At 38.5% G+C, this 12,897-nt stretch overlaps 1 protein-coding gene across 1 annotated transcript in view; it reads left to right on the top strand.

Annotated features, from left to right (window-relative positions):
- The window catches only part of LOC145984076 (putative inactive tyrosine-protein kinase Wsck), a 181,029-nt gene that overhangs the window by 56,788 nt on the left and 111,344 nt on the right, over nt 1–12,897 (top strand). The window contains exon 5 of the mRNA XM_083117466.1: nt 11,788–12,090. Within this exon, the coding sequence (XP_082973592.1) occupies nt 11,788–12,090 (303 nt within the window). The remainder of the gene's footprint in view (nt 1–11,787; nt 12,091–12,897) is intronic.

The raw sequence follows: 12,897 nt of genomic DNA, 5'->3' as shown, positions 1-12,897 counted from the left end.
CATAGGCACCCTAGGCATACCACTGAAATCAGTTGGATATTCTGTCACTTTTAAAAGAAAATCAAATAAATGTAAGGGAGCATTTACACGGAAGTAACATGGTGCATGTGTTGTGTCAAAAGTTTATTTTAAGTCTATTTTATGTAGTATGACACTTGAATCAGAACAAAAAAGAGAAAAATACAGGTGTATGCAAATTATCACTTCTGGAGAAAAATTGTTCTCTGCACATCATAACTTGGTGCTTGCACAGATGAATGGGGTTACAACTGCATGTTCTTCAATAATGTAACCTTTGCCAGAAAAGTTACAGGGCTGATGATGTAAAAAATAATATACTCAATTCACCAACTAATGGTCCCTGGTCCTGGCAAAGTAGTCCTCTCTGCTATCTATACACAGCTGCAAGTGTTCTGAGACAGACGTCTCAGAACCAAGCAGAGAAATCCTCTTCTGGGATGCTTCTCAGCACATCTCTCACAGCCTTTTGGATTTCTGGAATGTCTTGATGTCGCTTCTCTTTCAGCAACATTTTCACATGGGTAAACAGAAAGAAATTGTTTGGTGAAAGATTGGGCAAATATAGAGGATGTGGAAGAGCAGGGGTGCGATGCTTGGCCAGATATTCCTTTATCAATATAGGAATTGCATTATCTTGCAAAAGGAACCATACCCCACAAGTCAGGTTGGCAGTGCCAAATTGCCTCACGCTAACATTTCAGTCCCTCACTGTAAAAATTGTGGTTCATTGTCTGTCCTTGATGGAGAAATTCATGGTGACCACATCTCTTGTGTCTCTTGTGTCAATTAATGTGATCAACATTATTTTTGATGGTTGCTGCTTCACTTTCTTTGAGACTGGTGAACCATGACCAGAGGGCTGCATATCGGTCAGAATCGCTTACTATGCCTGCCTGGCTGGTCGGGCGGGCTAGTAAAACTATATACCTGAGTTTTGACCTGTCAAGCATCGAAAGCCCAAGGGTAACTGGAAGGCCTTGCAAGACGAAGCTCGCTTATCTTCAGCGAACTCTCATTCCGGTTTTGCACCGTCTCCAGATACATGAGTGACGCAGTCACCGTTGCCAACTTTTAGATTCTAAACTGTTCTAGGAGCACTTAAAATGTTCATCACTTTTATCAATTTGAAATTCCAGACATTTATTCCTTCGTAGAAAACATTTGTATCACTCAAACGCAGTGGCGGCGATTGGGTTCCAAAACTAAGGGGCCAAGGTGCAAAAGTGGGGGGGGGGGGGGCAAGGACAGTTTAATTTCCCTTGATACATGAGGTTAGCGTGGTGCAAAAGTGTCAAAAAGTCGGGGGGGGGGGAGGCAACTGCACTCTCTCGGCCCCGCCCCTAATTGCCGCCACTGCTGACACCTGTAAAGGAGTACGAATCAAGTTTAGCAAAAAGTGCTATCGTAAATATTTTGGAACTTTGTGTTACTGGTGGTTGTTCTACATTATACTTTGAGGGGGGGGGGGGATGCTTCCCTATGGCACAGTGGAAGTGTCGTCGCCTTGTAATCAAGGGGTACCGGGTTCGATACCCGGTGGAGGCACATGGTGGTTCGGATCCCACTTTAAACTATAGGTCCAGTCCAGAATAGCCGTATTGTGCATAAATTGACCAAATAAATGAATCAATCAATCACTCTGGTGTAATTTTGCCAATTCAATATCCGAATTAGTTGCTCAAGATCCCCCCCCCCTGAACACTAAGGCATGGTCCATAAAATGGAACATGAAATCATAATTTGCAAGGTTTTTGAATATTGTCATCTCTTTCAACAAATCGTCGTTCGCTCATATTGTTGTAACACCATTAATCCTTGTTTCCATGATATGAAAAACTCAATATGCTGACCAACGCAGAAATTTATTTTATTTTAAAACATAAACTAAACGTAAGGTTTCAACCTTCTAGCAAGGTTTTCTTCAGACTCTACCCAGTACAAAAAAAAATATTGTATTGTTGCTAGTTATCTAGTTCTACAGACCACATTGATAGTAATACGATTCAAAATATTATTGTTAGCTTGTATCTTCATACGAGTGCAAATAGCAGGCAATGCTACTTACACATTTCAACAAACGAACAACGTAAAAATGAAACCGAGAGGAGATTTACGATTTCAAGACCAGAAAAGTGACATAAAATGAACAAGACACAAACCTATTTGAAGACCTTCGAAACAAATTTGGAAAATGTGTGGTAGTCAGTTTGACATAATGAAGAAACTAATTTGAGAAGTTACAAAAATCTTAGGTACAGTGGCATAGCAACATATCGCGAGGCCCTGGGTGAGATTAGAATGCAAGGCTCCATCCGTTCTTTAAGTTTGAAATATCAATCTGAATCGATTTACAGTCATCAAGGAAACATCAGCAAATTATTATATTTATATAATAGCCTATAATAATAATTAATTTCTGATGAAAATTATATTTAATAGTACATGACAGAGAAATTTAGACTTGGCAAAGCTACATTAACACGCTGCTGGAATTTTCATTAACCAAGGCAGTAGTAATAGTACGTTTTTTAAGATGTTCTTTAGACAGTAAGACAACTGATATATCCTTAAATAAGAACCTTTATGTATAACCTATATATTATTTAATGAGTCATTCTTTGTCTCCTCATTTCAAAATTTGTAGGATGTAAATGTCACAAACCATGGCTTAAGTAGAAAATATCGAAGGACACACATAAAATGTCTGTGCTTGATAGGAGGGGGGAGAAGGGGCTGCGCTAAACCACAATCCTGTCTAGGGGCCCAAAGTATCTACCTTCAAGGTCTTCGTCACAATCGGTTTCATCAACAAATCTTAAAACGATAGTCATTTGCACCATAAGTGTGAAATCTTTGGTGTAATCAAATGATACATCTAATTTGACTTTTTTAATTAGCAATTTTGACTTTGTTGCTCATAAATTGTACCAGTTAACTTTGAATTTTAGGACTTAGATGATGATAATAACTGTAAATCTCATTTTGTTGTTACGTCTTAATGTTCTTGTAATATTAAATATTTAACGCAGTGGCGTAACAAAATCGTAAAGTACGCATCCGCAAGAAATAAATTTGGGTCCCTCAAGTACAGTCAGATTCTTCCAGGAAATTTATGTAATTACTTAGAATGGCTGGTTGTGGCTGCACTTACATTAATAACTATACAAATTGATGCTCTAACTCTGAATTTTCACATATAATAACATATCATTCTTTGACATTTATGTATTCAAAAGAAGAAAATACAAATACTTACTTATCCCTTCCTCCAAACAGAAGGTGGTACAGCCGGCAGCCGACGAGAAGATCGCTGAATGAAGGGAGACGGGGCACAGAGGGAAAGGAAGGGTCAGGTTCATTTGCAGAATTTAGGGGTGGTTGGGGGTGGTCTGGGAGAAGGAAGTCTTGTTTTCTTCTTGGCGGGTCATTGTCAAGCTGAGGAGAAGAGTTCTGGTGGAAGAGCACCTCCCCCACGCGAAAGAGTGGAGTCGCCTGGCAGTACGTCACACCTCTTCTGCCAGCGCTCTTCTCGTCGGCTGCCAGCTGTACAGGATACAGAGAACACTGGAAGCTAGTGTAGAGCTATCAAGGAGAGAAGAAACTTTCCTAAAGCACTTGATTTCAGATTTAACCTTTTCGGTCCCAAGCGTCTCAATCGAGTTGCTGTGTCAAGGTCGTAGTTTTTACGTTATAACGTTTCTATTTTTGGCTAGAATTTCCATTTTTTTTTATATTGTTCCTAATACATGTATTTAACAGAAATGTTTTTTTGCATTTTTTTTTTTGTCTTCATGAAAATGGAGGGGAAAAGGCAGGAAAAGGGACTTCTCTTTTGCATCTCTTTTCAAGGGAAAATTTTTACCGACAAAGGAAGACCGGCTTTGTTGTTCTAAAGCAATGCTTTTCACTCCCGCCTGTGAACTGCATTCGACGGAAGCTTGTTTATCAGTATCCGATGTCAAAATGAAAGTTTTCCGTGAGGGCGCAAGCAGTGGGTGGGGGAGGGGGAAAACTGGGTGTTGAATCTGCTTTATGAGAATGGAATTTCGAAGCGCGCTGAAGGAAACCTTTGTTTTTTTAGCACAAGTGTCCACAAGTTTCAACAGGGGTTAACCTGCATTGTCTAAAAATAGAATTTCAAGCAGCTGCAAGAATGGGCGCTCATTTTTCACTGCGTTCTAGCTCTTCGTCCGTGAATGTTGTGCGTTGGTGTCGTTTTGTGCCCAAGTGCGATGACATTTTTTGGGTGAAGTGACAATTTTTTAAAATAATTTTTGGGGGTTTTCTCCCTCCCCCTCCATATATATGCCAAATTTGCATAAATTTTGCATTTTGTGCATTTTGACATTTTTTCGGGGGGTGGGGGAAACACCATTTTTTAAGAAAAGTATTTTTGAGGGGGAGTTCCCCACTTTCCCCCTCCATATGTACGCCGAATGTGTATAAATGATATATCGTCTGAATCTGTGATTCATTCTGCGTACAACGGTATATCTTTCATATGTCTAGGGCATTTAGTTTCTGAGCTGTAGTCATTTCAAGGTACCGCTGCATTTTGAAGCTTGAATCATTCCTTTTGGGGGTACAACTCAAGTTACATTGGTCATACGACAATGATGCACATATTTTTCTGTTTCTTACATGCCAGCGATAATTTCTATGTGTATTTTGAACTTTTCATATCCTTTTTTTCGGGTGGGCGAAATGCTATTTTTTTTTTAAAAAAAAAGTATTTTCAGGGGATTTCCCCCCTTTCCCCTCCATATATACACCGAATGTGCATAAATTATATATCGTCTGAATCTGTGATTCATTCTGCGTACAACGGTATATGTTTCATATCTTTAGGGCATTTAGTTTCTGAGCTATAGTCATTTCAAGGTACCGCTGCATTTTGAAGCTTGAATCAGTGGCGTGCCGACCATTCCTTTTGGAGGTACAACTCAAGTTATATGATAATAATGCAAATTTTTTTGTGTTTCTTACATGTCAGCAATCATTTCCATGTGCATGTTGACACTGTCATGTACTTTTTTCTTGGGGGGAGAGTGGGGGAATCAAATTTTTTTCCCCGAAATTTTGGAATTTTGAGAGTTAGCCCCCTCCCCCACCACATATATGCCGAATTTGCATAAATTTTATATAGTCTGAATCTCTGGTTCATTCCGCGTACATCGGTATATCACTCATCTCTCTAGGGCAATTAGCCTCCGATCTACACTCATTTATTTGAAAAACTCTGCATTTTGCTCAAAATCGGCTCGGGACAGAGAGGCTTACTTGTGAAAATGGCCTTGGGACTGAAAAGGTTAAGCACATTCCTGAAACGTAGAACTTTGATCAGGAAATTCGGAAGATATATCATCTTCGTGCCCGTTACAGGGGGCAATAGCTGTGTCTGAAGTTGTAGGAACGAAGGAAGAACTGCTAATATTATCCATACCCTTCTTTAGTTTAAAACACCAGAAGCATTTAAATGCCCCATACTTTGCTCCGTGGCAGTTTGAGGTGCTTTACCATTAACATATTAAAATCGGGTAGGCCATGCAAGGTCACGAGACAGAAGAAAAATGGATAAAAATGTCCAAGCAATTTTTGCGTTGATGTTTCACATGAGAAATGGGAATTATTTTTACTTTTTCGGGGCCCCTTAGGCTTAGAGCTCCCGCCCGCCTCTTATTTGACGTATTCATTCAAATTATAACGTTAAACTAGAATATAAAGCCAGATAAAAAAAGTTTTCATTTTATTGCCCACAAAAATTAGCCTTTTCTATCTTTCTCACTTCCATTTATTACGTTTTTCGTATCAACCTCATGGGACGGGAGGCCCCTATATGCATGAGGCCCAGGGTGGTCGCCCACTTCGCCCACCCCTTGCTACGCCAATGGTTATACAAACTCAAGGAGCCTGCGCTGCGCCTTGCAGAAATTCAAATATTTCCATGCGTAGTAAAATATAATGGCTGTTGGCAACACTGACAGCAGTGCTCGCGTCTACTTGCAAGAACTACATTGAGTCTCACGGGTCTTCTTAAGACCCGGGTAATAGAAAAGCCTGGCAGGCATCGATGCCTGTGCACAACTGTGACGTGAAGCTCGCTTGCACGATGTCGAACACCTGGGCTTAACGTGTGTGTTGCATACTATTGTAGGAGCGCCTCCTTGCAGACGGTTTTTTTCCGGGTCTTGTGCAGGTATCTAACCATGACCTTGCCATTCTGCAAAGTAAGGTACTCACACATTCTACATTTTCAGCGGTATGTGCTGTTGAATGATCACCTGATCATGGATTGTCTTCCACTGAAACCGTGCCATTCCAAAACCTTTTGTCCATTTAAACACATGGCCTCTTGATAATAAAAGGTGACCTCAATGGTTGAGTGGTTATCACAGTGCACTATGATGCCAGGGGTCCTGGGTTTGAATCCCAGCCTGGTAATGTGACTGCTTTGTGAGTACCCCTTCACAAACCTCATATCATCACTCATCCTCATCTTCATGATCTGTCAAAAGTGGCAGAAAAGTGAAGTAAAATAAACCAATTCAATCAATGAATCAATTAACCACTTGCCTGACACATTATTTTCCCAAAAATGGCCCCTATTTTACACATTTTTTTATTGTGTGTTTGTAATGTCCGGATATCGACAATTAAGGAACAGTAACAAAATTCCATTTTTGGGGTCAAGTAAGGTCACAAAACTATTCAAAAAACCTCCATAATTATTAACCCAAGTACTACAAATGTTTGGAAATAGCATATAAACTGTCAAAAATAAAATGACTTCACATTTTAATGCTGTCCCAGTTAACAGACTATCACACATACTGTCTCACATCAAATGCTACCCACAGTGTGATAAACCCGAAAGCATGGGCTAACACAGAGTGCAACATTGCAATCTGGGCAATAATATCTTGACTCGTGATGAATCTTCTTTCCTCTTGCATCCCGAACTCTGCAACACACAGCACACTGTTTCGTTGGGTTTTGCTTCTTATCCGTGGAGGGAAGGTATTCAGGGAAGTGTCGTCCAGACAGGCGGTGGGGTGTTGGGGTGGTGCTAGGTCTACCACTTGATGGAAGCATACCATCTGAATGGTACTGCTTGATAATGTCACTCACAATTTCCATTCGGAACTGAAGGTGAAATTTTGTTGCACCTGTCTTGGTGTAAACCACGTATGAATTCCAAAGAGAGAGATCCAACAGATGAAAGAAAATCTTCTTATAATACCTTTTGCCATGCTTCCTTGGTGTGGCATACGAAGCAAGATGCTGATCTACACGATTAACACTATCCATTTTGTCATTGTAATCAACCACCAGTAGTGGTTTCATTTTTTCTTCATGACGTTGTGTTACAGTTGCCATTTGAACAGAATGGACGGTTGACAACAATGCACATCCTTCTTATCTTTCCATTTCATGACTGTCACTTTGCCGCGTTGCAACCACACTACTTCACCTTTCTTCAATTTGGCTGTTCTGAGAGCCTGTGGTAAATCTTTCCTACTGCATTTCAGTGTTCCAAATACATCAGTCTTTTTAGAAATCAACAGATCTGCAAGTTGCGGTGAGTTATAATAATTGTCCATTGTCAAACATTACCCCTTTCCTAACAAATCATGTACAAAAGCCATCATGACTTGCGAAGATTTTTGAAGGCGACTACTAACTGCCTACTTTTGTACCCATACCAGTGTACGTTATAAAGTTCCACATGTACCCACTTTTGGATTCACAGAACATATACAATTTGACTCCAAACCTTGCCCTTTTCAACGGAATATACTGCACCCAACCCAATCTACCCTTGTACATTAGCAGATTTTCATCAATGGTAATAGATTTTTCCAGTGTGACCATTGCTTGAAACTTCTGTGTCATGTGTTCCACCACGGGCCATATTTTATTTAATTTTGGATGGGGATGCACAGCAGCGTCATATATCTTATCGTAAAAATGCAAGTACTTTTTTATGTCCAGAAAATGACGATAACGCATTGTTTTCAGAAAGAATGGGATTATCAACAGGGGATTTTTGGACCAGTAGTGCTGTAAATCTGGCTTCTTACAGATGCTTTGCATTATAACTAGTGCTAGAAAAACTCGTATTTCATTCGACGTCACAAGAAATGGTTTTTGACCAACAGGACCTTGTTGTGATGCATATTTATTTGTCTCAGTTGTAATTAGATCTATCAGATTCTCATCAAAAAACTGCTCCCATATCTGTAACTCACTTGTATCTGCACTAACGTTGCAGTGTACAGCTGCCTGACCAGTAAACGGATATGGAGGAGGGGCAGGGGTTGGGTTGTGAGGGTCAACTTCACACCACACTCGTGTGTCACACTACCGCAACTATCTGTATCTGTATCCGTCTTGTCAGTACACACACTGTCCACTGTTGTATGACTTCCCACTCATGTCCATTTCCTCCACCTCCTCTATACTGTTGTCTGTTAGCTCATCATCACTCATCTTCACTCATCTTGTCGTTCTTCACATGAACGGAATGTATTCACAACACAAAGGTGCCCAGTACATTTTGGCGCCAGACTCACAAAATGACCACAAGTATCACTGGAAAGGCGACAACTACGTAGTGTCACATGAATCCGGTAGATGGCAGGAGTACCTCGACAAGCTATCTACACCTTCCAACTAGTGGCCAAAACGGGAATTAACACCTATTTAAGCTCAAACGAGACTGTTCGGGTAGGCAGAAAAGTGCACTGCAGTTGTACGATTTTAACGAGATAATTCTGGTAAATAATATGTAAAGCAAAAACAAATTCAGAGTTAACTCTGGTTAATCAGGCAAGTGGTTAAAACCTCTTGGTAATACCTGGTCACCATAGGCTTGTTGTATCATGTTCCATGTTTCAGTAGGTGTTTTCCCTAGCTTAACATATAACTTAATGTTAACTCTCTGCTCCAACCCCACATCTATCATGTTATTTGTATAACTCCAACTAAATGAGCCAACAAGAAGAAAGTGTGTTACTAGGCACAGCCCTACAAGTGGTAGTGGTTACGTAGAACCACTTCAGAGTACATGTATATTCACAACACATATCAGGTGACTTAATAACACTCAATTCATGTGTTTGAGTATCGCAGTTTGAGAATCAACCCTGTAACTTTTGTGACAAAGAGTAGATATACAGTAGAACCCCTATTTTATATTTTTCAGGGGCTTGTAATTAAAAAAAAACGTTAAAAGCAGGAAAACATAAGGGTGGGATGAAACTCAAGTGTGGATAAGTAGGGGCACATATTTTTGGTAAATAAAAAAGCAAAATTTCGGTACAAAAACAGAGACGATTTCGGGTTCAAAAGTGGTAAATAAAATAAAATTTCGGTGTTATAGCAGTGAATAATCACATCAAGAGTGGTATATAAAATGACATTTTGGTTTTAAAATTGTGAATATAATCCTAAATTTGATTTAAAAACTGCACTTATTACACGAAATAAACTTATCCCTTCTAATAGCACATTTATGTAGTTACCAGAGTATTAAGTTTATTCCAGTGTAAAGGGGTCCATTTTAGCTTCTCAAATATTTACAGCTGAATTGATCAATTTTCCGTGAATTGCATAACTCACAGGATACTTAAGACTTCAGAAAGTGTTGCGTCGGTATATAAACGGCAAATTTCGTGTTTAAGAGTATATTTCGCATTTTGTAGTTCATTTCGCATTATTTCGTGACAAAACAGGGTAGAAAAATGCACCTCACACCTTTCAGAAACATGAAAAATGAACATTACAGCATGTTATTTCGGGTTTTCGTCAAAAACTAAATTTGCATGCCTCTATGGATAAGAAATGATAACACAATAGACTTTTGTGGGCATATAATATGTTAACTATATTTAGCTACAGGAAAGTAGTAGTAATATGAATTTCCCCCAAATAATGCAAAACATGCAGTGAAAATTTATGGTGTATTAACAAATGTCTGTCATGAGTAGAGCCCGGAAGTTTGGCAAAATGCCTCTTTTTATCTACTGCATATATTGATAAAAATTTTTCCGGATATACGTTTCTTATGTTGTTTCGAATGTTTTGGAAACCTTTTCATTTTGCCTATTTGGGACCCCACTGCCTATTTTTAATTATAATGCCTTTTTTTGCCTTTTTCAATGAAATTTGACAATTTTTTTTAAAAAAATGTGTATATAAATTATTTTTCTCCCAAAAAACGTTGTTGGCATTTATTTTTCTTCCGTTTATTATGTGAATAATTTTCGCCTTATTTAAGTAATATTGAACTCATGCATGTTTCAACATTGCTGAAGGAGAAAAGTGTGAGGAAAAAAGTATTTCATGCTCAGTTAGGATATTGCCTTTTGGTTAACATTTCTTGTGCATGATTGACTGCTGAAGTGGACAGGTTGATTTCGAACACAAAGAAGATATTTCTGAAATCTCCCTCTCGAACCCGAAAATTTCAGGAAGTTACGCCTGAGCTTAGTTTACCTCAGCAACCAGTCTTGACGAGATGGGGAACCTGGATATCAGCAGCTATATATTATGCTAACAACCTTGAAAAAATTAGTGAGGTGATCTATGCTTTTCCAGAAAATGAAGCGGCTTCAATTAGTGAAGTGAAAAAACTCCTGTGCTATTCAAGTTTATTATTGCACATTATGGTGCATTGCCAGAGACAATTACAATTATAGCATCCATGAAAATCTACGAGGAATCTAGGCAGCAGATGATGGAAGTGCCAGGATAAAAGGGGTGAGCTGTTGCGGAAAAGTGCAAACGGGTAGCGAGTGCAAATGAGGACTTGAAACAATTGAAAACAATTTGTGATATTCTAAAAGGTGAAAATGATGTTACCAAAATGAGTCCAGCTACATTAGCTTGTTTTATGTATGCTCCAATAACTTCTGTCGAAGTAGAAAGATCATTTTCTATTATGAAAAACATTCTCTCTGACAGACGACTATCAATGAATGTTGAGAACTTAAAAAGCACCTTGTAGTTATGTGCAATCAAGACAGAGAAAATTGAAATGCTCTTCCAATTTAGTTTTTAACATTTTGCCAGAAATTATAAATAAAAGTAAGTGACTTCTAAATGTGCCTTTTTTCGGTTTATTTTGCCTTTTTTTTCATTTTTAGTGCCTATTTTCCACATTATAAATGCCTTGTTGCCTTCCTATTTTAACGAAAATAAATGCCTGAACTTCCGGGCTCTAGTCATGAGTATGGAGGGTGGATGACTGCTTTAAGGTACTGCCTATGAGATTCAATTCAGATACCTGATTGGGAGGGATCTTCATTTATTCTGTGAACTGATAATTCACTACTAGTTTTAGAAGTCTCTGGGAGGGGGGGCGGGGGGTGTTATCACTTATTGTTTAGATATCAAGGGGCAATCATCTTTGTATACTATAATCAGTGTCCTGGATTCACTTCACAGTACAGACATTTAGAATGGCTAGGCTAAGAGACAAATTCCAATATTATCACTTGCTTTTGAATATGTTGTTGTTCTACCATTTTTTGTATCGTTGGTTCACTTCCTGTTGGTCTACTGGACACATTCTTCACTTTGTTTTACAGCATATAATGTGGTTGGTAGTTTGTCATTTGTCATTGATGAAATTTTCTCCTTCAGGATTTCATTTTTTGTGTCCATATGCACACAAATACAATAAAATTCAAACATTAATGATGATAGCAATTGCAAGTTCTTTATTCTATAGATTTCATGTTTTAACATAGTTTTAATGTTTAGTTCCAGGTCCACCTGGTAATGTGAAAATCGTTGCAACGACTGACAAAAGTTTACATGTACAGTGGGCTCCACCAGCTGCCCCAAATGGTGTAATTTTGCACTATAAGCTTTCGGCAGTTTCGGTGAAAACCTATTCAGAAAACGAACCAGTGTCGCCCATAAGTTCAACATATCCTAACACAACTACAATGGCTGAATTATCTGATCTTCATCCTGGCACTAGATATAATGTAACTGTTAGTGCATCGTCAAAAGAAGGAGAAGGATTTGGACGATCTGCTTTATTTTGGACAGAAATTGGAAGTAAGTATTTCAATGTAATTTTAATATTTGCTGCAGAATATCATTTAATTTTCATAATTGGAGATACTGTAAAAACAAACTATGGTTCATACAGTTTATGAACTCATAAATATTTAATGAATAAATTTTTCACCTTTAGAGTTAAGAAAATCTTAACATAAATGTAGGTGAAGATTAATGTAGTAGTACTTTGGAAATATTGGTAAGTATATTTGGTTTTCAAAGAACCAAACTTGGTGGTGCAAACAGCTGTAGAAAGCAAACTTTTTGTTGGGTGATGCATAGCCAGTGCTTGAAGTCCCATTGCTTTTTTTTTCTGGCTTTCAAGACTGTGGTCTGCTACTATTGCTTTCAAGTAGCCCAATTGCCCTTGCAATGTGTTAACACTGAAATTATAGAACTCCTACTAGGAATCGAACCCGAGACTGCTTTCACAAAAGTGAGAGTGTAACCACTAACTTATGCGGGAGCTTTACTTCATTTTTAAGAAGAAGTAAAACTATATTAAGGTTTCTGAACCAATTAATTACAGTGTCCCAAGTGAGCCATGACATTTTTAATTGGCATATTGGCTGTCATCTTCTTGTAGAAGTTTAGATCAGCAGAAATCAGTTTTGAGGTAAAGATGGGACATTCAGAGGGGGTCCTGGTTGTGTTCCGAGTATTGTGGCCATGCCATGAGGAACTCAGTGGTATTCTGTTAATTCTGGAATTGTGTATTTTTAAATACAGTGGAACCTTGATTTCACATATTTTCAGGGGACCAAAGTGAAATACTTAAAATGTGGTAAAATGCAAAATCTGGAA

Source organism: Lepisma saccharinum, chromosome 2, assembly GCF_977018435.1.
Source record: "Lepisma saccharinum chromosome 2, izLepSacc3.1, whole genome shotgun sequence".
In the NCBI taxonomy this organism is placed as follows: Eukaryota; Metazoa; Arthropoda; class Insecta; order Zygentoma; family Lepismatidae; genus Lepisma; species Lepisma saccharinum.
Note: the sequence above shows the minus strand (reverse complement) of the source record. Positions and strands in the feature narration are given on the sequence as shown.